Raw genomic sequence first — 24,078 nt, 5'->3', positions numbered from 1 at the left:
AGTCTAAATGGCTTCTGGACCAAGAAGTCCGTGCAGTGAACCAATTGAGTGAGTTTGTAGGAGTTTGTGTGTGTTTTGGAAGGGAAGGGATACACAGTAGAGGGAGAGAGCTTTTGAACTACGGCACGCAGAGGGTAAGATTATTGGTTAAGAGTAGCAACGCAGGAGCAAAACCTCTGTGCACGGAAAGACTGTTAGGAAAGGAGTAGAGGGTGAAACAAGTGATGATCTGTGGTAGGGATGAGGTCTTCTAATCTTTATTGAAGGCACCAGTGCATAAGAACCTGACACGGGCCGTGTTTCGGTGGGCACAGCCACGTGCCTCAGGGATCTCTGAGCCTTATGTGGGCTGACAATAAATAAATAAATAAATCTGGTGCATTGAAGTATAGGACTAAATCCTACTGAAAGCACAGTAAACAGGGTTCAAAATCCGCTAGCACTGTGGATGCTGTGACAGATACAAAAATAAACAATTATTGGTTGCCATTCTGGGTTCCACCTGCTCTGTTTTGTGATGTGAAGACGAGAGGTGAGGTTCTACAAAATTTTCCGAGGTGTCCACAATAGAACTCACAGTAAGAATTTATTATTATTAGCATTTGTATAGCGCTACCAGACACACGCAGCGCTGAACACCTGATACAAAGAGACAGTCCCTGCTCAAAAGAGCTTACAATCTAAATAATACAGACAGACAATGAGGCATTGTTTAAATAGTAAATAAATATAATAGAGATAATTACAATATGTGATGCAAAGGGTATATAAAACTCACTGCTTTTCACCATATATCAAGTTTTTATTTGTTGCTCTGTACAGTGCTGCGTAACCCTAGTAGCGCTCTAGAAATGTTAAGTAGTAGTAGTATTTCATCACAAAGATGTCTTTAAAGGAATGCTCCCTTAGGAGGGTTCTCCCTATTTTCAAAGGACGTTCAATTATCTCTTAAGGAGGATCTCCCTGCCTGAACTGTATCTAAAAGTATTCACAGCACCAGACTGTCAAGCAGTGTTCTGTTAACACCTTCTAGCTTCTAAGAGGCGACTCTTTCAAAGACACCATTTCAAGGATAATGAAATAAAAATTGATACACGGTTAAGACGAGTGCAATTTTTACACATACCTTACATTAGATGTTTGATTTTTACCCTTGATGCAGGCGAAGCTGAAACGTGGCTGTGCCGAGTTTTGTCTTTTATGGTTTTTAGCTTAGTTTTTATAACTTTCAGCAATCTCTTTTCTGTGGTATGTGCCTGAGTGGTCTTGATGTGGTTTTCATCCTCCTGGGTAGACCCCACACTGGACGTGATATCAGCAGCTTGAGAATTAAAAGCTGCTCTGTCAAAGGGGCATTTTAAGATTGTGACTTAAGGTGTATATATATATATATATATTTAGGATTGTGTGGTTTGTATTGAGACCTGTTGGTCCACAAAGCCAGTGTTTATGGAAATTATAAAGGCCTTATTCAGCCTTTCCCCCCCTGTATCAAACGCTCTCAAGGCTTTCAGAGGTGGTGGAGATGAAAACGGTAATGGAATTCAAAAATGCGTGGGATAAACATAAAGGAATCCTGTTTGGAAGGAATGGATCCTCAGAAGCTTAGCCGAGATTGGGTGGCAGAGCCAGTGGGGGGAGGCGGGGCTAGTGGTTGGGAGACGGGGCTGGTATTGGGCAGACTTCTACGGTCTGTGCCCTGCAAATGGCAGAAACAAATCAAGGTCAGGTACACACATAAAGTAGCACATATGAGTTTAAATTGTTGGGCAGACTAGATGGACCGTGCAGGTCTTTTTCTGCCGTCATCTACTATGTTACTATGTATCTTTTATGACTGGTACCAGCAGTGGACTGGGTGCATGATCTCTGTTGCAAGGATTGGATTGGGAGCACCACTTTATTGGATGACGTTACATCTTTGAGCTCTGATTGTTCCTTTCCTCTGCCACTCCAGCACACTGGCACATCATAGAAGATGCTAGGATTATGGAGGCTGGTACCCTGTTAAAAGCATTGTTTGTAAATGATAGTTCTGTGGAGGAGAAAATGAAGCTGCAAACTGTCATCTGGGTTTTGTTGGTGTGTACCTCACTTATAGCAGTAGGTCCCCTGGGAAGAGAATGTTAAGCAGAGGCTAACTTCAGAACACGTGCAGAGGGGTATTTTGATGAAAACAACTGGATGCCTTATTCTGAGGTCAGCAAATCCCAGGCATTGGGTCACCATGGTGCCAAGAAATTATACTCTGATGCCTAAGTTCCAACTGCAAGCCCCATCCCTGTTTTTTCCCCTTTTTTTTTTTTTTAACATTGGCTGCTATTGCCAAGAAACCCCAGCATTGCTCCATTCACAGAGCACAGTTTAGCTCTGAGTAAATTTAAGCCACTCCATGGAGGATCCACCAAATGGTTTTTGTGAATCTTGAGTCTGAGACTACCTGGACGTTCCTGCTGTGTGTGGCTCAAAATCTCTGAAAACCAAGCCACATGGCATTGATGGAACTGTGCTGTTTCTTTTGTAGCAAAACAGACAGCAAGGTCGAGGAAACAGGTGCTGAAGTGCATCAAGTTAGCTGCCTGTGGGTGAGGGATAGCTGGTTATTTAGAGGTACTTATATGAAGCGCTACTGGGTGGGGTAAGGAGAGTGTTTAAGAGAAGCTAGATGAAGGTTATATGAGAGAGAGACTGCTGGGGACCCAGGCCATGGAGATATAAGAAGCAGAGAGCTAATTGTCTCTGATTCGTTTATCAAGGTGATGCCATCACACTTTTGACAGCATACTTGAGGAAGAGAAGCTACTGGCTTCTGCCGGCGATGTGCAGTGGCACATGAAGGGACTGATAACTTTTTTCCCATAGGCACAAAATGGGCAAAGATCCTTAGCATACCAGTTTGTGAAAGAGCTGCTGCAGATCTCTGAGGAGATTCCTTCCCTACAACACTTGTGGTGGTGGTGGTGGTGGGGGGAGCAAAGTCACGGCTGTTGGATTCTAAGTTTTTGGTTCGACTCTTGGATTAAACAAAAAAATTGTAGAGACATTCTGATGTTTTTTCCTGACTGCCCAGGGGTGGACTTTTAAGGATAAGATGATACATTAAGAAGAATTTGTAAAACTTAGTTACAGATGCTGGAGGATGGGGGTTTATAGGAAGAGTGTTGTTTAGCATTGGCTGAGATTAAATATCCATCAGCCATTATTACCATGAGGGGTTGGCTAAGAATAAACTTTCTGTCCATCATAGGATTGATTATCCAGGAGGAGTAGCCTAATGGCTAGTGCAGCGGGCTGAAATCTTGGCAAACTGGGTTTAATTCCCACTGTAGCTCCTTGCTTCCTTGGGCAAGTCACATAACCCAAGTTTGCCTTTTTTTATATCATTTCAAGAGGAAAAACCTTTTTTCTTCTTATGTCATCTGTTTATACCTGATGTGAAGTTATGACCCTCTGCTCATGACATAAAAGGTCCACAGACTTGCTGACGTTGAGGAGATAATTTTATAAAGGATTTTTCACACGTAAAAGGGCCATTATAAAATTACTTCAGGGGTTAGGCACATAGAAGTATGTGCACAGTGCCAAGAGGTATACTTCTATGCGCTCTTTGGGTAGGCATGTTTGGGCGAGGGGTGGGCTCAGATATTTACGCACATCTTAAGTCTAGATGTGATTTTTGCCTTGTTCCACCTAGTATTTAATACTGACCCATTGGCACCTATCTGTCCTCATAAAATAGCCCAAAAATAGGTGCCTGCTTGGCCTCCAAATCTAGGCGACTTGTTATAAAATTATCCTCTTAGAACTGTGACAGAGCACATTATGACGCACTAAGTTCCTGGACGTGCCAGAGTGGATGACCGATTGCACTCCATGATTAAAAAGTGTCGACATGCCATGGTTTGCCTAAAGAGTACCTGCTTGTGGACGTTTCCCCGAGGTTTCGTTATTTCACTGCTCCCATATATAATGCAGGTACTATTCTGAATTAATCCCACATAAATGTTTAGATCTTTTTACCACCTCTACAAATCTTCATATACCAGTTATCCACAATGTGTAGAAATAAAAGATCAAGGCTGCTTTTTATGAGAACTACTGCATAAATATGCTGGCTTTATCTGTCACTCCAACATACTGGACTGAAGCAACTATTTTTATACACTTGTGTTTAACAGTGATTTACAACACTTCAACAAGTTATCTTACCCAGGATCATCTAGTCTTCTTTCAAAGCCATCTGGGTTCCCTCACCTGCTAAACCACATTCCCATGTTTGTTTATGCTTCCTCCTTTCCTAGACCTGTTTGCCCGCAAGGACATCATAATCAGGTCATAGGTTCCTAGGCCTCACGATTTATGGCCTTTGCCCTTTGACTCTACATCAGGGTGCATAACTGTGTTTATTATCTACAATTCCAATACTTTTTATTAAGTCTCAATCTTTTGTTGTAATTTGTTTGTGATAAGATTTACTTAAGTTTTACAATGTTATAGCATATTAATTTCTTTAGGCAGTCACAGGGATTTACCAAACTCGAAGCCTCTTTGGTTTTGAAAGAATTTGCTCAATCCAGACCTTGTAAGTATTTCATGACAAATTGCCATCTTTTTAGTTAACAAATTTCTATCCCACATCTAATATAATAATTTGTACCATCAACGTTCTATGGCTGGCTGGCTGGGTTTGTAACATCCTGACATCAGCAAGCCTACAGTGTTCCCTTCCCTCTCACTGTCCCGCCGTCACGTAAAGACGAAATTATGTCAGAGGAGGGCAGAACAGTGAGAGGGAAGGGAATGCTGAAGGCGAGCTGATGTCAGAATGTTACGAATGCAAGCAAGTGAAGGCAATGGAACACTGGGGGGGACGCGAGCCCAACGGAGGGGAGGCCAGGGCAAAGGACAATCGCTGGACATGGCGAGGATGGGAGGCGAGGGGAGAATCGCAGCAAGTGAAGGCAAGCAAGTTAAGGCAACGGAACGCTGGAGGGGACGCGAGCCCAACGGAGGGAAGGCCAAGGCAGTGGACAATTTCTGGACATGGAGGGGAGGCCAGAATCCTGGGATACAGAGGGGAGAGCAGGGCAGAGGAGAATCACTGGACATGGAGGAGATGGGAGGCGAGGGGAGAATTGCGGCACATGGAGGTGAGGTCAGAATCGCGGGACACGGAGGGGATGGGAGGGGAGGGAAGAATCGCGGGACATGGAGGGGAGGGCAGGGGAGAGAGGAGAAATCTCTTAGACGAGAGCCTTCCTAGGGCCCGTTTCATTTTTGACGAAATGGGCTTGGTTGCACTAGTTATCTATAAAATTTAAGCTGGTTAGTCAAAACATTCATAAAATAAAGACAAACTAAAGCGTAAGCCTGCATTTTGTTCACCAAGTCTCTGTAAAGAAGGCACTTCAGTTTTCTTTCATTGTCAAGTCATAGGCCTTTAACAAGTAGGATTTCACATATGGATCATAATTTTAATCGTCAGCATTATGAAAAGAAATCATGCTGAAAGCTGCCTGGAAAATCTGCACCCAAAGAAGCTTTCATCCTTATCTGATGGGAGCTATAGGTAGTCCACTGTAGTGTAATAATTATCCACAGAATGAAAAAGTCATTATTTATAATATATACAATAGGGACATGTGCTACTGACTGTTTTAACACATTGCTGGATGTGATATTTCTTGTTGATAAAATTCAGTGTTACTAGTATTAGATGTGTCTGCCTATAAATGCAGAAATGATCAAGAAATGTATTTTATGATTCCTTGGCATGAGATAATGTAGTGTTAGCCTGACTGATTATGAGGGTAATTTTATAACAGGGCAACTAGGTTAATAGGGCAGAAAAGCACCTGTTTTGAGCCTAGGTGCCTATGGAGCTCATCTTCAAAAGAGAAGAACGTCTAAAAAGTGGCATAAAGCAGCATTTGGATGTTTTTCTCACCAAAACATCCAAATCAGTATTTTCTAAATTGGGATGTATATGGTATGTGTTCAAAACTACTCATACCACCAAATCAGCGTCCATTTCACAATCCATGTTCTACCTAGCACACAGGGCCCTATGGACTCCGGCTAAACTCGCCAAAATGAATACGACAAAAACCAAAAATAATATGAATAAATGTTGGACATGTGAAAAGGATGTTGGAAATCTCAAACATATTATTTATTCTTGGTCATTTGTTCAAGATTATTGGAACTCTGTATGGAACACAATATCATCTACCTTGAATATTCAAGATGTTTTAACATATAACATAGTCATATTTGGATCCCTAATGATACAATCACCACTAGACAAATATCAAGCACAATTATTAGACATAATGTTACATCAAGCCTTAAGAACCCTTTTCTTTTGTTGGAAAGACCTTACCAAACGTATTTAACTTGGTGGAATTCTGTGTGTATATTAGCTAAATATGAATATGCTGCGGCTGAAAAACATAACTCACTTGTTAAATACAATAAAATATGGACTTCTTTACTAGATCAACTACATAATAACCTCTCTTAGAGTTGAATTTATGTATGATCATGACTTGTTATAGCAATAATTCTTGTATAATCTTAGTCTGAACATGTATGCTGATGCTTTGTTATTGTTAATCTGTTATACTGGTTATTTACTTTTATTTTAGCTATTTGTTATTGACTACAAAACACAATAAAAATATTGGAACAAATCAGTATTTTCTAAACCTATTTTTAGACGTTTTTCTATGAAGTCCGTCAGAAGTGTGTTCAAATCACAAGGGGTGTGGGGGTGGGTGTCGGGGGCGTTTTTTACAGCCATAATGGAACAAAATAAAAACGTCCAAGACTAAAACTAAGATGTTTTGAGCTAGACCTGTGTTTAGAATGAATAAGGCACAAAAAGGAGCCCTAAGTGACAAGATGACCATGGGAGGGAATCAGGGGTGACCCCTCCCACCCCCATCCCCAAAGATGTGAATAAAAATATGGTTTCCCAGTCTCAGATGTTAGATGTTAAAGTCAGGTCTATTAGAGTAGCATGCAGGTCCCTGGAGTAGTATGGTAGTCGGTGCAGTGCACCATGGAATGGGGGACTCAGGGCCCTATATCTCTCTACCTGTCACACTTCTGGTGGAAACTGTGACCCCTCCTAAAATCACAAAAACCCTACTCTACCCACATAGAGGTACCCCCTTCACCCAGAAGGGCTATTGTAGTGGTGTACCGGGGGGGGGGGGGGGAAGTGGATTTTGGAGGGCTCAGGGGAAAAGATAAGGGAGCAAAGGTGAGATGTGTACCTCTAGGGTGCCCTGTTGCTTTCCTGGGATGTCCGGGGGACCAGGCTGCTAAAAATGCCAACTCCTCCTACATCCCAGTGGCATGAATGTCTGCGTTTTGCAGTTATTCGTTTTTTGTTTTTTTAAATGGATCAAAAAAAGCAAAACATCCAAAGCAGAAAACCTTGTTTGAAACAGTATTTTTGAAAAAAAGATTAGCTGTTTTGCTTTTTTTTGGCCTCTCCATTGAGCCTTTTGATTTAGCTGCTGTTCTTTGATATGTCCCAGAAGACTCCCATTGGCTTCAAGAGATGCACCCAATGTAATCAGGTGATACCTAGCACTGACCCACACAGTTGTTGTGTAGAGTGCACGGTTCCCTGTAAGCTGAGCAGGACTCCTCCAACTGCATTGCTGCCAGTACGGGGTAGTGCTTCAATGTTTTGTTTTCAGTTTCTCTGGACAGACAGGTTCCCTGGAGTCCTGCAGAACTTGCCTGTCTCACACTATTGAAAATGTGATAGTGAAACAGCATCCCCCACTGGCAGAACTGTAGGTGGAGGACTCCCGCTCATCTTAGAGGGAACAGTGATGGGGTACTTGGGGCCTGACTACGAGCCATCCGTGTTCTCTGTTTAAAAATGCAGAAAAGAACACAGAATGCACGTCAGGCCCGCCAGAGGGAAGTTTTTTGATCCTGTAAGCCTGGTATGTCAACATCGGCATTGGAAGCATCGACCTCGATGACTGCCAGGGCACCGTCTGACACTGGGAGTGCCCAGGCATTGAGGAGTTCTCTACGTCCCTTGAAGTTGGGCACTAGTAGCAAGCCCTAGGACTGATCTGCATCGGACCTGACACCAAGGACCAATGTGCGATCCCTCATACAAATCGGGAGCGTCGCTCACTTAAGATTTTATTTATTTATTTTATTTTATTGCATTTGTATTCCACATTTTCCCACCTATTTGCAGGCTCAATGTGGTTTACATAGTTTTGTTATGACATTCCAGGATATCAGATACAATAAGTGATGTGCAGAGATTAAGTAAGGGAAGAAAGAAGGAAGTGATTAGGGGTAGAGTATAGAGGTGGACTTTCAATGCTGGGTGGGTTGGTGAAGTGGATTAATGAGGTTATAGGTTCTCTTTGTAGGCCTTGTTGAAGAAATATGTCTTCAGAGATTTGCGAAAATTAGTTATTTGTCGATTGTTTTCAGGTCTGTAGGTAGTGTGTTCCATAGCTGCGTGCTCGTGTATGAGAAGGTAGTGGCATGCATCAGCTTGTATTTTAGTCCTTTACAGCTGGAGAAGTGCAGATTGAGAAATTTGCGAGATGATCTTGTGGCATTTCTGGGAGATAGGTCCACGAGGTTTAGCATGTAGATTGGGGCGTCGGCGTGAATGATTTTGTGTACAATCGTGCAGATCTTGAACGCGATGCGTTCCTTAAGTGGGAGCCAGTGAAGTTTCTCTCTTAGTGGTTTTGCACTTTCATATTTAGTTTTTCCAAATATGAGTCGGGCAGCAGTATTCTGGGCTGTTTGGAGTTTTTTGATAGTCTGTTCTTTGCAGCCAGCGTACAGTGCGTTGCAGTAATTCAGATGGCTTATTACCAATGACTGTATCAGGGTGCGGAAGATGTATCTCGGGAAGAAGGGTTTTACTCGTTTGAGTTTCCACATGGCATGGAACATCTTTTTCGTCGTATTCTTCACGTGGGTGTCGAGAGTGAGGTTTTGATCAATGGTAACTCCAAGAATTTTCAAGTTTTGTGAGACAAGGAGAGAGCAATATGGTGTGATAATTGTGGAGAAGATTTTTGTGTTGTGTTGTGAGGTGAGTGCAAGACATTGTGTTTTTTCTGCGTTAAGTTTTAGTTGGAATGCATCCGCCCAGTTGCGCATGATTTGGAGGCTTTGGTTGATTTTGTTGGTGATTTCATTTAGATCATGTTTGAACGGGATATAAATTGTGACATTGTCTGCATATATGTAGGGGTTGAGGTTTTGATTGGCTAGAAGTTTGGCTAATGGTATCATCATTAGGTTAAATAAGGATGGCGAGAGGGGGGATCCTTGGGGAACTCCACATTCAGGTATCCATGGGGGTGATCTGTCCGCGTTCGTAGTTACTTGGTAAGATCTTGTGGTCAGGAATCCTTTGAACCATTTGAGAACTGTGCCTCCTACTCCGAAGTATTCTAGTATATGTAATAGTATTCCATGATTAACCATGTCAAAGGCACTGGACATGTCGAATTGTAGGAGGAGTATGTTGTTACCGGTTGCAATTGCTTGTTTGAATGAGTTCATTGTGGACACTAGGACCGTTTCAGTGCTGTGGTTTGACCGAAATCCTGATTGAGACTCGTGCAGAATTGAGTGTTTATTTAGGTATTCAGTATGTTGTTTCGTCACTATGCCTTCCATGAGTTTGGTTATGAGTGGAATAGATGCTACTGGGTGATAGTTGGTTAGGTCCATTGTGCTTTTCTTAGCATCTTCTGGCAGCGGATTAAGTAGGATTTTCCTTTCTCTGTGGGAAAGAGCCCATTTTGAAGCCTGTGGTTTACGTGATTTGTGAGGTCTGTTTTGAATTATTTGGCTGCAGATCTTATTAGACTAGTAGGGCAAATGTCTAATTTGCATTGCGATTTGGCGTATTTTCCGATCCAGTGTGAGATTTCGTTTGATGAGAGCGTGTTGAAGTTGGTCCGTGATCGATCTGCTGGGCATTCCCCGGGTTTTGGGTCTAAACATTTGAGGATGTTTGTGTAATCCGTTATATCAGTAGGTATCATGAGTTGGAGCTTTGTGATTTTTTCGTTGAAGTATTTCGCAAGGTTGGTTGCTAACGGGGTGTCTGTGTTGCTGGTTGTAACCGTTGTGGTATTTAGGAGATTATTTACTAGTGAAAACAGTTTGTGTGTATCCTTGTAGTTTGGTCCTATTTTGGCTTTATAATACGTTCTTTTAGTTTGTCTGATAGTGTATTTGTATTTTCTTTGTAGTTGTTTCCAGTCTTTGAGTGTGTGTTTGTCTTTTTTCTTGCTCCATGCTCTTTCTAGTCTTCTGACTTGTGTTTTTAGTTCTTTCAATTCTTCGTTAAACCACGGTATTGAGTTTTTTCTATGTGAGGTTCTGGTTTGAAGTGGTGCTATATTGTCTAGTACTGTTCTGCATCTATTTTCTCATTCTTGGAGATTTTGGGGTGAGTCTGTAGGTGTTGTCCATTCGTCGGTGTAAAATTGTTGCCAGAATGTTACTGGGTCTATTTTGCCTCTCGTAGTATAGGTTTGTTTTTCTTGTTTTTGTTGTGTCTTTTTTGTTCTCCAGTGGAGGGAAAGGTTTGCACTGTAGTGATCGGACCATGGCATGGCTGTCCATTTTATGTCTATTAGTGTGAGATTTGATTCTGATGAGAATTTGTGGGAAATGATATCTAGTGTATGTCCTTTGTTATGGGTGGGTTGTGTATTTGGCCAGTGGAGCTCCCATAGTTGGAGGAAGTCCTTGCATTCGCGTACATTGCTTGAGTTAGTATCTTCAAGATGAAGATTGATGTCTCCTGCTTTGAGAAGGTTCTGGGTGGAAACACAAATATTCGATATGAAATCTAGAAAGTGCGCTCACTTCAGAGGGATGCGGGAACAAAACTTTTTAGTGCCCTCTGGAAATGGTAAAAAGATTTGTTCTCGCAGTAAAGAAATCCTTTCCTGTCTTCTTCCCTGCAGATCTCTCTAACAGGATCCTGCAGCTGGCAGCGATTCACAGTAAAAGACTGTCTCCTTGACCTTTTTCCTGCTGCGTCTCACCCTCTACTGCAACTTCCTGTTTAGCATCAAAAACAGGAAGTTGCAGACGAGAGGGCAGGACATGTCAGAAAGAAAGCCACACAGACAGTCTCTTATTGTGAATCGCTGCTGGCTGCAGGAACCAAAGGAGGTTGGATAAAAACAGGAATCGGGCTGCTGCATCCATGCTGTCGCGCTTTATTGCTGGTAGCATTTTTATTTAATCTCACTTATATTTTTAAGCATGCCGGCTTGTGCAGCATACAGATGTACACAGAGGAAGTGTAATAACGGAATAAGTTTTCATAGGTAGAGTAGTGATTTGTTATAAATCGTAATCCGTGTGTCATTTGGAGGGGCTGGTCATAGGGAGATGAATTAGGTTGAAACCTGGGAGCATTTAAAATCTTTTTTTTTCCTGTGCCTAGATCAAAATAGAAAGATGGTTTGTGGGAACTTGCTCCTTTTGTTTTGTGGAATGCAGTGGTATATTATAAAAATGCACTTTATGTGTTTTATTATTACTATTTACTACTGGTTGATAAACAGCAGAAGTTAACCAAGTCGACTTCATGCTTTCTAATATAATTTTTTTAACAACATTTTCTCAGTTATTACCCAAATATGAACACAATTATAATGTTAATTAAGTTTTGGATGTTACTGAATTCTGTTATTCTGTATCAATGTAGTTCCAGTTTTGGCACAGCATTCGTCTTCACAAGGACAAAATACAGTAGAACACCGATTATCCAGACTATCCTCTGCAGAGGGTGGTCCGGATAATCATAAATCCGGATAATTGGACATAAATATCTGAGAAGAGAACAAGATTACAGTATTGCATATTAAATATTAGCTTTATTTTCATCAATATGTTTGCGGAAAAAAAGTAGTTTAATCAAAAAGTACTGTTTTTAAAAGTAAAGTGCAGTGCTGTAGTTCTTGTACATACTGTATATACACTACTGTACACTAAAAAAAAGGAAGTAATTCTTAATTGCTTCAAGGCTGATTTTCGTTTCTCTGCTGCAAGATCATGTTTTTTCAGAAAATGGAGCTGGATTGCACTGATTTCTTCCTGTTTTTCCAGCCAAGCCATCGCTATATTTCAACATTCAAAGGCTTCTGCATGTGTCAGTCCTGCATCAGCATCAACCTGGCGATCATCATCAGTTTTTGATTCTTTATATTCCTTGTTCTGTACTGATTCCACGATTTCATCATCTGTTATGATTTGATACTCTGGATAATTTGCATCACTGCATATACATTTGCTGACATTCTCAACAGCACAATCAGAGCAGCTAAGAACCTGTGGAAGATCTCTGGCAGTGTTTTCAAGGACATCATCTTCTTCCCCCTCTCTGGGTCTATCTTTTTTGTTTCCTCTGCCACATCCCCGCAAGCAGCGATAGGAAGACCGTTTCCTCTGCCACGTCCCCGCAAGCAGCGATAGCAAGACCGTTTCCTCTGCCACGTCCCCGCAAGCAGCAATGACAAGACCATTTCCTCTGCCACGTCCCCGCAAGCAGCAATGACAAGACCGTTTTCTCTGCCACGTCCCTGCAAGCAGCGATAGCAAGACCGTTTTCTCTGCCACGTCCCCGCAAGCAGCGATAGAAAGGCTGTTTCCTCTGCCACATCCCCACAACAGCAAAGCACAAAGGGCCTTTTCTGCTGTGTATGAGTCAGGAAAGGACTGGAAAAGGAAAGAGCAGGGTTCATCTCAGTGCAGACTGTGAGGATTGGCTGGGAAGGTATTGGCGGATAATTACCTCTCTACCCTCATCTCCCCATACGTTCCCGCCCGAAACCTCCGTTCACAGGACAAATCCATCCTCTCATTACCCTTCTCCACCACCGCCAACTCCAGGCTCCGCTCATTCTGCCTCGCCTCACCCTATGCTTGGAACAGCCTTCCCGAGCCCTTACGCCAAGCCCCCTCCCTGCCCATCTTCAAGTCTTTGCTTAAAGCCCACCTCTTCAATGCTGCGTTCGGCACCTAACTCTTACCTTTCAGGAAATCCAGACTGCCCCAATTTGACTGCCCCTATCAGACTGACTGTTCACGTGTCCTTCAGATTGTAAGCTCTTTGAGCAGGGACTGTCCTTCTATGTTAAATTGTACAGCGCTGCGTAACCCTAGTAGCGCTTTAGAAATGTTAAGTAGTAGTAGTAGATGATTGGCTTTCGGATAAATGGCATTCTACTGTATAAGAAAACTAGTAGAGTGCATTAGAGACTTATAGCCCATTTAGTTATGTTTTAGTTATATTTTTATTATTTTGACTTATGAAAACCACTTGTCCTTGAAACATGCTCAAAACATAATAACCCATTTGTACAAAAGAGATGGTGAAGATATGATTCCATGTGCCCCAATGAAAGGAGAGTTTGATTTTACTTCCAATCTTTATAACGCCAGGCTTCCCAAGGTAGATTACAATAGTTAAGATGAACCCATCAGTAAACAGGATATCCTCACTGAAATTTGGCCATGTATTACTGTTTGAAGCTGTTTTAGTGTAACTCAGTTTTTACATATGGGAAGCTTTCAAATAAATTAAAAAAAATCCTTTTTCCTCCACCTTTTAAGGCACTGCCTATCTAACTGGAACAGCTTTAGACTTTTTACAAATGGACCATGCAGATAGCTCGGGGGGATCTCCCCCACTCTTTTTTGACTGTCAGGCTATTTTCTGCGCTCCCTCGAAAAAAGTTTTGCACGTAGCAGGTTGCTCCTTAGCGGGAACACTGCCAAGGACATGTGTGGATTCAACATCATCCTCATCAGCATCAGACAAAGGCCAAAAGCATCGACATTGGTCCCCTTCAATACATGGTGCCGGAAGCTCTGGGGCATCGGCATTGCCGGCACCCAAGAAGCATCGGCATTGAGAGGACTGTTCCCCCCTCTGAAATACTGGTGCTGTTGCCTCCATCTCCGTGCAGCCAGGATCCTGCTTCCGATTCGGCCCCGACAACTCGTCACGCGCTCTGTACACAGACATCGACCCCAGCCTTATTGATGCCTGTCCTTGATGACCGATACCGGGCCATGCTGAGGAGGAGTTAGCAAACTTGCTACAGCTCCAAAATGTACTCAGCCACTCCAGCCCCGAGGCACATGATTCAGTGGTCTTTGGCTCTATTGTCTCGAGATGCATTGGTGTTGGCGGCTCTCCATGCACAGCATCACTCGACATCAGGAGGGGAAGCTCCCTCGAGGTCAAGATGTGAGCAGGCACCTCAGCGCCTAGTCGCAAGGCCTGGACAACTTTCCAATTGGCCGAGACAGGTGTAGCCTCGCATTATGTGCATAATTGCCAATATATAAATTATGCTTAGCGCTGATCATCCCACACCTAAGTTTAGGTGACCTGAAGGGAATTACCCACTGTTTACTTTTTTTTTTTTTCTTTTTTTCCAGTAAATCTTTGCCCTGCTGTGGCAGCAGCAGTGGTATTGAAACACCGCCTTGGTCTGCACCAGACCTTTTCCTCTGACCCGTCCCACCCCCTTCTGATCTAGCTTCCTGTTTTCAGAAGGGAGCGAGAAGGGTCCGAAGGAAAGGCACGATGCAGGCCGAGACAGCGTTTCAATACCACTGCTGCTGCAGAGTGAAGATTTACTGAAAAAAAAGGTAAACGAAGAGGGGAGAGAGAGCAGCCGGTGGTCCGGGAGGGAGAGATGCCGGACTGACTGGGTGGGGGAGGGCAAGAGAACCATGGGAGGAGAGGTGAGGGGAGGCACATCAGAGAGGGAGAGAATGGGTGAAAGCACGGGGGCATATGAGAAAGAGAGAGGGAATGGGTGAAAGCACAGGGGGGCACGTGAGAAAGAGAGGGAATGGGTGAAAGCACAGGAGGGCACGTGAGAGAGGGAATGGGTCAAAGCACAGGGGGTTACATGAGAAAGATAGAGAATGGGTAAAGGCACAGGGGGGAACATGAGAGGGAGAGAAGGGGCTCAAGCCCCCTCCAAAGCTGCAGTACCTGTTCAGTAGTTGGTGGGGTAGCTGAAGTCCTGCCAGCCAAAGAAATCTGCCAGAGTTACCCCCTTCCTCCTCATATTGCCTCAGGAATGAGGAAGTCAGCAGGCCGCCACCAACACTTGCACTTCCCAATGAATGCTCAGTTGGTGCATGAATTGAGCATGCTCGAGGATTGCCAGTTTCGGCGGCTAGAGGCACCCCGCTGACATCCTCGCGCCTGAGGCAGCACAAGGAGGAAGGAGCCTGCTTTGGTAGTAGATTTCTTCGACTGGCAGGGCTTCAATTTCCCCACCAGTGAAGGTATGATATCTAATGTGGGGGGGGGGGGGGGGGAGGGAGAAGAAATGCGTGCCCTCCCCAGTGGACTGCTGGCTATGTCCTGCCTTTAATTGCGCAATTAACCACGCTTAACATTTTGAATTGAAATGCAGCCGTAGTATATATATGTATATTTGTATATATATGTAGATATATGTAGTAAATATATATATATATATTTTTTTTTTAACGTTTAATTTTGGGGCTTCCTTACACCAAATTAAGGGAACCTTCCTTCTTGATTTTCAGTTCATTGCAAGATGTTCTCTGCTTTCCCCGTCGTTTTTACCCCCATTTGCAGCTCCAGTTTTCCCTTCCACCTCTTTCTTTTCACTTTGTTAAATGACAGAAATCCTAAAATATGATCAAAGTTGTCTGGTTTTCAGGCCCACTATCCATAATCAACTTAAATAGAATTTTTTGTGTTTGTTAGATGTTCAACGATAACAAATTATTTAGTTTGACATATATTGATTTAATTCTTCTTCTTTTTTTTTTTAACTGAGCTCAACGGGTAGCAAGACAAACGTACTCTGTATCAGAAATGAAATTTAGGGACTTGGGCCAGTGTTAACGTAGGTTTTATTTTTAGGTAGTAACATTGTGAATGTATAGGTAATCCATTTAGTTCATGATGGTATTACTGTTACATGGCTCTGTAACCTCCTTTTGTAGACAAGGGGTTAACCAGTTAGCTCCCCTTTCTGTGACAGCGTGCCTTCCCAGTTAAGGAGGATGCTGGAGTGTGTCTGGGCTTGTCTAAACGGAGGCTGTCATACTCCTGGGGCTTCTACAGCTAGCTGTGAAGCAGGCTAGAACATGCTCGGCCCTGATTCTCTTGTTTTTCTTTCAACCCTTTCAGTGCCCTGCAGGAGTTATTAAATCAAAACTTCATGCTGATCATCACCCATCGTGAAGTCCAGCGGGAGTACAGCCTGAACTTCTCAGGAAGCAGTACCATTCAGGAGGTGAGTTGTGTGACATATCTCACAGCTGAAGAGTAAAGGGAGCTCATTAGAGCTAATGGTGACCCTGACTCAGGGAGCTTAGCGTTTCTGCTTAGATACTCACAATGTTTCACTTGTCTTTAATTAACAGGAGCGGTAAAGATGTATTGTTGATATACTAAAGCATTTGACCTAGAAATATTTGTATGTCTATTGAATTTGTCGTCAGCATCAATCATATTTTAGTATTTGAAAGTATTTTCAGTAGGATAAGTTTTCCTTTTGCTACTTTGAATTTTCCAGTTTTATAGCAGATGCTCAGGGTTTACTTGCCTTAAAAGTGACTCTATGCCATTCATTCATGGGAGTGGTAAAATAAACAACATTATTTTGGTTGTTTTCTTGCCGTTGTGCTCTTTTAAACACCTGTGTTGCTTTACTTTTGTGAGGACATGGAGCTTTGAACTGTAATCTCTTTCAAGTATTTATTTTATTTTTGTTACATTTGTACCCCGCGCTTTTCCACTCATGGCAGGCTCAATGCGGCTTACATGGGGACAATGGAGGGTTAAGTGACTTGCCCAGAGTCACAAGGAGCTGCCTGTGCCTGAAGTGGGAATTGAACTCAATTCCTCAGGACCAAAGTCCACCACCCTAACCACTAGGCCACTCCTCCACTGTTGCTACTATTTGAGATTCTACATGGAATGTTCCAACATTCCATGTAGAAGTCGGCCCTTGCTGATCACCAATGTGGCCGCGCAGGCTTCTGCGAGTCTGACGTCCCGCACGTACGTGCAGGACGTCAGACTCACAGAAACAGAAGCCTGCGCAGCCTTCTACATGGAATGAGCTAATGGAATAGCAACATTCTATGTAGAATCTCCAATAGTAGCAACATTCCATGTAGAATCTCCAATAGTATCTATTTTATTTTTGTTACATTTGTACCCCTAGCTTTCCCACTCATGGCAGGCTCAGTGCGGCTTACATATTGTATACAGGTACTTATTTGTACCTGGGGCAATGGAGGGTTAAGTGACTTGCCCAGAGTCACAAGGAGCTGCCTGTGCCTGAAGTGGGAATCGAACTCAGTTCCTCAGTTCCCCAGGACCAAAGTCCACCACCCTAACCACTAGGCCACTCCTCCACTCTCGGTAGTATGCAAAGACTACCAAGGAGCGCTGTTGGAAAGGACAGCATTGTCATTTTACCTTTTTGGTGACGGAAGGCGACTCTTCTCCATCTTTCCCATCATCAGAACTAGGAATATTTGTTCATCTCAAAACTTACTCCCTACATAGAGGAAGAGTTGACTGATACAAGCAAGTGAAATTTGGATTTGAGCTTTTTTTTTTTTTCCCCACTTTTCCTTTCCATTTCTAAGCTCAGGGTGAGTTAAAAGTAGTTACATAGGTTATTTCCCAGTCGAATTGGACTTACAATCTAGTTTATCTGTTGGCCTTTATATTCCACTGCACAATCTAAACTTTCAAGTATTCCTGCTCAGATTTATCCCTAATAAATCAACCCACCCCTAGTAAAGGAAGGTTAGATAAAAGGCTGGAGAAGCAGGAATACTGCTTAAGGTTAAAGTATGTTTTTAGTGGGCTGATGCTCAAAACATAACGCCGGCATTAGAAGCGATTAGCGCTGGACTCGTTCCAGCGTTATCGAGTGCAGAATAGTCCGAGAGTCCTAGTGTGGGAGACTATGGGAGTGCCAGTGATTAGCCCAAATAGCTTGCAAATGTAGTCAAACGGATATTAATGAGGTCATTTCCTAGTCCCTCCCAATGCTCAGAGAACAGCACACAAAACGAAACCACCCTTAAAACCAAATGCCAGGTCTGCCGGTTTTGATTTCTTTTAGAAGTGAAAGAAAGCTTGTGCAATCATGTAAACGCCGGTACTAAGAAATAAATGTGCATGATTCCGAGCAAACCCAAAAGTGAAAGCAGACATTGGAGCCTTTTTCCTGTGCTTAAATATAAGCCTTCCAAGTAAAAATAAAAATTGAAAAGCTTGTATTTAAAGGCGCAGCAAACAGGCACAAATGTGTTCTTTATTTTCAGGTTTGCCTGGTGCATGCACACAAGAGCTGAGCTTCCTGTGAAACTCTTCTGTACGTGCACCAAGCACGTCTCCCATTGCTTTTGCTTTTACAGTCTGCATATATTTTGAATACCGTTTCCTTTGAGCATCGGTGAACTAGTTTTCTGCACTGTTCCAGTGGTGTGGGTTCTGTGCTGTTGGCTTTACCGCAGGAGTTCTGAGCATCGGCCTGTAAGCGAAAGATGTGCATTTTCATGAACATATCCTAATCTACTCTTTAAAACAATTGACTGTTCATCCAAAACTGATGCTTGTGGAGGGTAATTTTATGAGGGAGCATCTAGTGGAAGCCTGTAGTAGGTGCTAACTTGTCTTCATAAAATAGTACTATAAGTGGCAAAAGTTGCACCTACTTTGCAAGTGTGGTGTTTACACATGCTCTGGAGGTGGTATAAATGTTGGATGCCTCTGACTTTTATGAACCCATTAAGCAGTGGTTTTCAAACCTGTCCTGGGGGACCACCAGCTGGTCAGGTTTTCAGGCTATCCCTAGCGAATATTCATGAGACAGATTTGCATGCCAGTCAGAAGAAAAGACACGAATTGAGATTACGAGGGTGTTGACTTAGAAGTAATTTTAGGAAGTACTTTTTCACGGGGAGGGCGGTGGATGCCTGAAATGCCCTTCTGTTGGAGGTGGTGGAGATGAAAATGGTAATAGAACTCAAAGAATATGGGGAATATGCACAAAAGATTCCTAAATGGAAAGAGAATGAAATCAAAACAGCTTAGCTGTGCTTAAGCGGCAAATCTAGTAGTTGGAAAGTAAGGCTAGTGCTGGGCAGACTTCTATGGTCTGTGTCCCCGTTATGGATAGATAGCTTGCTCCAACCCAACCAGATCTTTGATGGCAACTCTAGTAGTTGAAAATTAAGCCATGTGCCCTGAAAATGGCAAGGACAGCTCATGACTAAGTATGCATATGTTGGGCAGACTTGGATGGATGATGCAGGGCTTTATCTGCTGTCCTCTACTATCAAACATATAAATGGCGAGTGACCGTACTCACTCGCAAATGGCAGTAGAGACTCACCTCTCTGTTCCGCCCCTGTGTTAATACGTGATGACGGGGGTGGGACAGAGAGGGAAAATGCGCGAATGTGCCGACGTCGCTACCGCTCCCCCCCCCCCCCCCGAGGTCACCGCTACTGCTCCCCCCACCCCCGAGGTCGCCGCCACCGCTCCCCCTCCACCCGGTCCGAGCACTCTCTTCGGTATTGAACTTACATCGGCGAAACGCAGCACGCATAACAGCTGAGCTCCCGTCGCCCTTTCTTCCCTGCCTGTGTCCCGCCCTCGCCGACGTTACGTCACACGAGGGCGGGACACAGGCAGAGAAGGAAGGCCGACGGGAGCTCAGCTAATCTGTGTGCTTCCTGCATTTTGCCGATGTAAGTTCAATACCAAAGAGAGGGCCCGGGCCAGGTGCAGGGGTAGCGGCGACCTTGGGGGGGGGGGGGGGGGGGGGGGAGGGGCAGCGGCGAGGGGAGGGGTCCTTGCCAAAACCCCATACTAGCCCGTTTTAACAGGCTGAACGGCTAGTTTTACTATAAGATTAGCCATACTGGGTCAGACCAATGGTCAATCTGGCCCAGTATCCTGCTTCCAGCAGTGGCCAATCCAGGTCACAAGTACCTGGTGGAATCCTGTTACGTGTAAATCTGAAAACCTGACTAACTGATGGTCTCCCAGGACAGGTTTGAGAACCACCAGATTAAAGAATTTTATAATGTGTGTGTGTGCACGCGTGCTTCACTCCTGATCTGCCCTTTAGATGCCTACCAGCAAAGTATGTAACGCCATGTCGGTGGGTGTACTTTTATACCAGTCAGAATTTTCACACATACGTGGCCACTTAAAATTACCCTGTAATGTCTAGTCATGACGAAATCCTAAAAGTCTGAGGGGCTGATGCACAAAACTTAATGGGCTAGCAACGTGAGTTTTTGACCGGTTCCGGCCGGTTCAGCGGGAGATGCATGGGGGGGGGGGGGGGCTCAGCGTGCTTTTTAATGTTTGTAGCAAACATTAATGGGAATAGTTTGCTAGTCTATTTAAATGAGCTGATCAGTATTTAAATGTGCATTCTGATGCACAGAAAGGCCCGCCTACCTTTACTGAGAGAAATTTTACGTGAGGTGTGGAGCAGCCATAGTACGACTTTTGTTCGGGTTTTTGCTATAGACAGTACTGCTTCACGCCAGCTTGTGGCGATGCTTTCTGCTTTCATCAACTTTGACTGCCATTGTAGGACCTTCCTTTTGGCTGTGTCCTGTGATCTAGCTTTAACCTCCCGGTAATCTTCCTTTTCCAGCCCAAGGAGTTATGAAGAACGTAGGAAAAATGCCTTTTGCCTGGGTCCTCTGCCACCCATGTCTGTTTGTGGGGAAAAAAGGTATACACGGCTTTCACAGATGCACAAATAAATGACACCCCCCCGGGGGGGGGGGGGGGATTATTTGTATTATTCTATAGAATACTTTCTCGCTCCAAATTTGGAGCCTCCTTTAGCCAATCAGCAGCCAGGATTGAGAATGTTGGGGGCAGAGCTCAGAAATTGGCTTTTATGAGTTATATATACAAACAGCTTAATCTTCGCAGCCAATCAGAACCTCGCAAATATAAATAGAGCTGGTAGGCCAATAGAAGGAGTGTAGTGGGGAGATTTAACAGGCTTGCGGTTCGTGCAATTTTAGGACTTTTGACAAAAAAGGAAGTTTTATGTATGGATCGCAGGAGACTGGAGTACAAAGTGAAGCTTGACTTTTTCTTCTAGTTTTACCTGGTGAAAGCTGTCCTAGAGCCACATCCACGCTGTTCAGGGCATGCGCATAGCAGCCATGTTTATCGATTGACTGCTATGCTCATGCTGTTGCGCTTTCCCTACCGAGCTGCATGGTTAAAGCCTGTGTAGCTCATTTGTATTTGATTTCTTTAGAGAATCTTGCGTTATTTTCACTGTTAATTTTTACCAAGGTGGAAATAGCAAGCGATTGTTGCCGGGGACTTTTGTGTATCGGCTCCTGTTGTACAAAGCTTTGGCAATCTGCTTGCAGGCCTCCTGCAATGAGTTGGGAACCCACATCATCATATCGAAACTCTTGAGTCAAGGTTTTGAATTATGCCTTGATGTGCTTTGCTGTTTATTCTGGGCACTTGCTATATTAAATCTACTTGCAACAAAAAAAGTGTTAATAAAAGCAAATCTGTAGGTTGGCTTAAACCGCAGCACTGTGTGTTGTGTTGCATCCAAGTCTGAATCCCCCACCTGTTGGGGCCAGTAAGGCCAGGGTACCCCACAAAGGCCCAAGGAGAGTGGCTGATGCTACTGTGGCGGCCTCTGCTGGCCAACAAATGGCATTGAGGGTGAACCTTTGAAAGGACACTCCTCCAGCCCTTAGGTTAGCCAGCGTGCCTGGAGCATTCCAGGAATAACGTCTGGGAAAGTGGAAGGGAAGTGGAGATCTAAAATGGGGGGAAATAGAATACTCGGATAGCATTCAGAATTAGTTATTCTGACTTTGCAAACAATTATAATATGTACTTCGTCTTTGCACTGATGTTGAAACCCCTGATGACAAACGTCCTTTGGTTGTAGGGCTTCTGCTCCGTAATTGCCAAGGGATGATCCACAAACAATGTATTTGCTATAAATTAAAAAAAAAAAACAAAGCAAAAAACAAACTGGCTGTTTTTGCTCATAGTCCCCCAATCTGTATTTTTTTTTTTTTTTTGTTACATTTGTATCCCGCGCTTTCCCACTCATGGCAGGCTCAATGCGGCTTACATGGGGCAACGGAGGGTTAAGTGATTTGCCCAGAGTCACAAGGAGCTGCCTGTGCCTGAAGTGGGAATCGAACTCAGTTCCCCAGGACCAAAGTCCACCACCCTAACCACTAGGCCACCCCTCCACTGTTGCTACTATTTGAGATTCTACATGGAATGTTGCTATTCCACTAGCAACATTCCATGTAGAAGTCGGCCCTTGCAGATCACCAATGTGGCCGCGCAGGCTTCTACATGGAATTTTGCTAGTGGAATAGGAACATTCCATGTAGAATCTCCAATAGTAGCAACAGAATCTCAATAGTAGCAACATTCCATGTAGAATCTCCAATAGTATCTATTTTATTTTTGTTACATTTGTACCCTGCGCTTTCCCACTCATGGCAGGCTCAATGCGGCTTACATGGGGCAGTGGAGGGTTAAGTGACTTGCCCAGAGTCACAAGGAGCTGCCTGTGCCTGAAGTGGGAATCGAACTCAGTTCCCCAGGACCAAAGTCCACCACCCTAACCACTAGGCCACTCCTCCACTGTTGCTACTATCTGAGATTCTACATGGAATGTTGCTATTCCACTAGCAAAATTCCATGTAGAAGTCGGCCCTTGCAGATCACCAATGTGGCCGCGCAGCCTTCTGCTTCTGTGAGTCTGTCAGACTCACAGAAACAGAAGCCTGCGCAGCCTTCTACATGGAATGTTGCTAGTGGAATAGCAACATTCCATGTAGAATCTCCAATGGTAGCAACATTCCATGTAGAATCTCCAATAGTATCTATTTTATTTTTGTTACATTTGTACCCCGTGCTTTCCCACTCATGGCAGGCTCAATGCGGCTTACATGAGGCAGTGGAGGGTTAAGTGACTTGCCCAGAGTCACAAGGAGCTGCCTGTGCCTGAAGTGTGAATCGAACTCAGTTCCTCAGTTCCCCAGGACCAAAGTCCACCACCCTAACCACTAGGCCAGATCATAAAAGTTCCTCATAGACCAATCAAGTTATTTTTAGGTATAGCTAACTTTTGTTTTTAATTGTATACACTTCAAAGATTGGTCAGTCTGACTTCCTTTTCTGAATTTTCAAATTGTCACATTGCCATAGTTCCTACTGCTAACCATCCTGATCTGAGATTGCTCCTGATCTTGAATCTTCTACAGGATAGGGTGCTGTGATTACGTGCTCGTCCCAAGGTGCTTTGGGCAGTTAAGTAGGCGATGGTTTTCTTTCATCCAGTGTTTAGTTTGCTACACCACCAGCCAGTGCTATGCCATGGACTCAGGGTTGGCGTTAGGGGGTAGCAAACAGTTGCCTTGGGCCCCTATACCATAGGGGGCCCCAGGTCTGCCTCAAGCTGAAGGAGGCTTAGGCTGAAGGCCAGCTTTCGGGCCCTCTTCCTAGTTTCTGCCCTGGGCCCCTGAATGTGATGCTGTGCAGCGTTACGGCCATATAGTGCACAAAAATTGCTCCTAGCCCACCTGGGAGCAGTCCAGTTTTGGCAAAAAAATGAGCTATAGTTTCATATAGACCAGTGTAATTGTGTAGATGAAAAGTGTTTGTCGTTCACAGAGAGAGTGGTGGATGCTTGGAATGCCCTGCCACGGGAGGTGGTGGAGAAGAAAACGGTAACGGAATTCAAACATGCGTGGGATATACATAAAGGAATCCTGTGCAGAAGGAATGGATCCTCAGAAGCTTAGCCGAAATTGGGTGGTGGAGCCGGTGGGGGGAAGAGGGTTTGGTGGTGGGGAGGCGAAGGTAGTGGTGGGCAGACTTATACGGTCTGTGCCAGATCCGGTGGTGGGAGGCGGGACTGGTGGTTGGGAGGCGGGGAATAGTGCTGGGCAGACTTATACGGTCTGTGCCAGAGC

The 24,078-nt window shown here is 44.0% G+C and overlaps 1 protein-coding gene across 3 annotated transcripts in view; it reads left to right on the top strand.

Annotated features, from left to right (window-relative positions):
- The window catches only part of FAF1 (Fas associated factor 1), a 716,909-nt gene that overhangs the window by 248,271 nt on the left and 444,560 nt on the right, over positions 1-24,078 (top strand). For all 3 annotated transcript variants that reach the window (XM_030208188.1, XM_030208187.1, XM_030208189.1), the window contains one exon: positions 16,232-16,337. In XM_030208188.1, coding sequence (XP_030064048.1) covers positions 16,232-16,337 — 106 coding nt within the window. The remainder of the gene's footprint in view (positions 1-16,231; positions 16,338-24,078) is intronic.

This window comes from Microcaecilia unicolor, chromosome 6 (genome assembly GCF_901765095.1).
Source record: "Microcaecilia unicolor chromosome 6, aMicUni1.1, whole genome shotgun sequence".
Lineage (NCBI taxonomy): Eukaryota > Metazoa > Chordata > Amphibia > Gymnophiona > Siphonopidae > Microcaecilia > Microcaecilia unicolor.
This window is presented reverse-complemented; position numbering and strand designations above follow the sequence as displayed.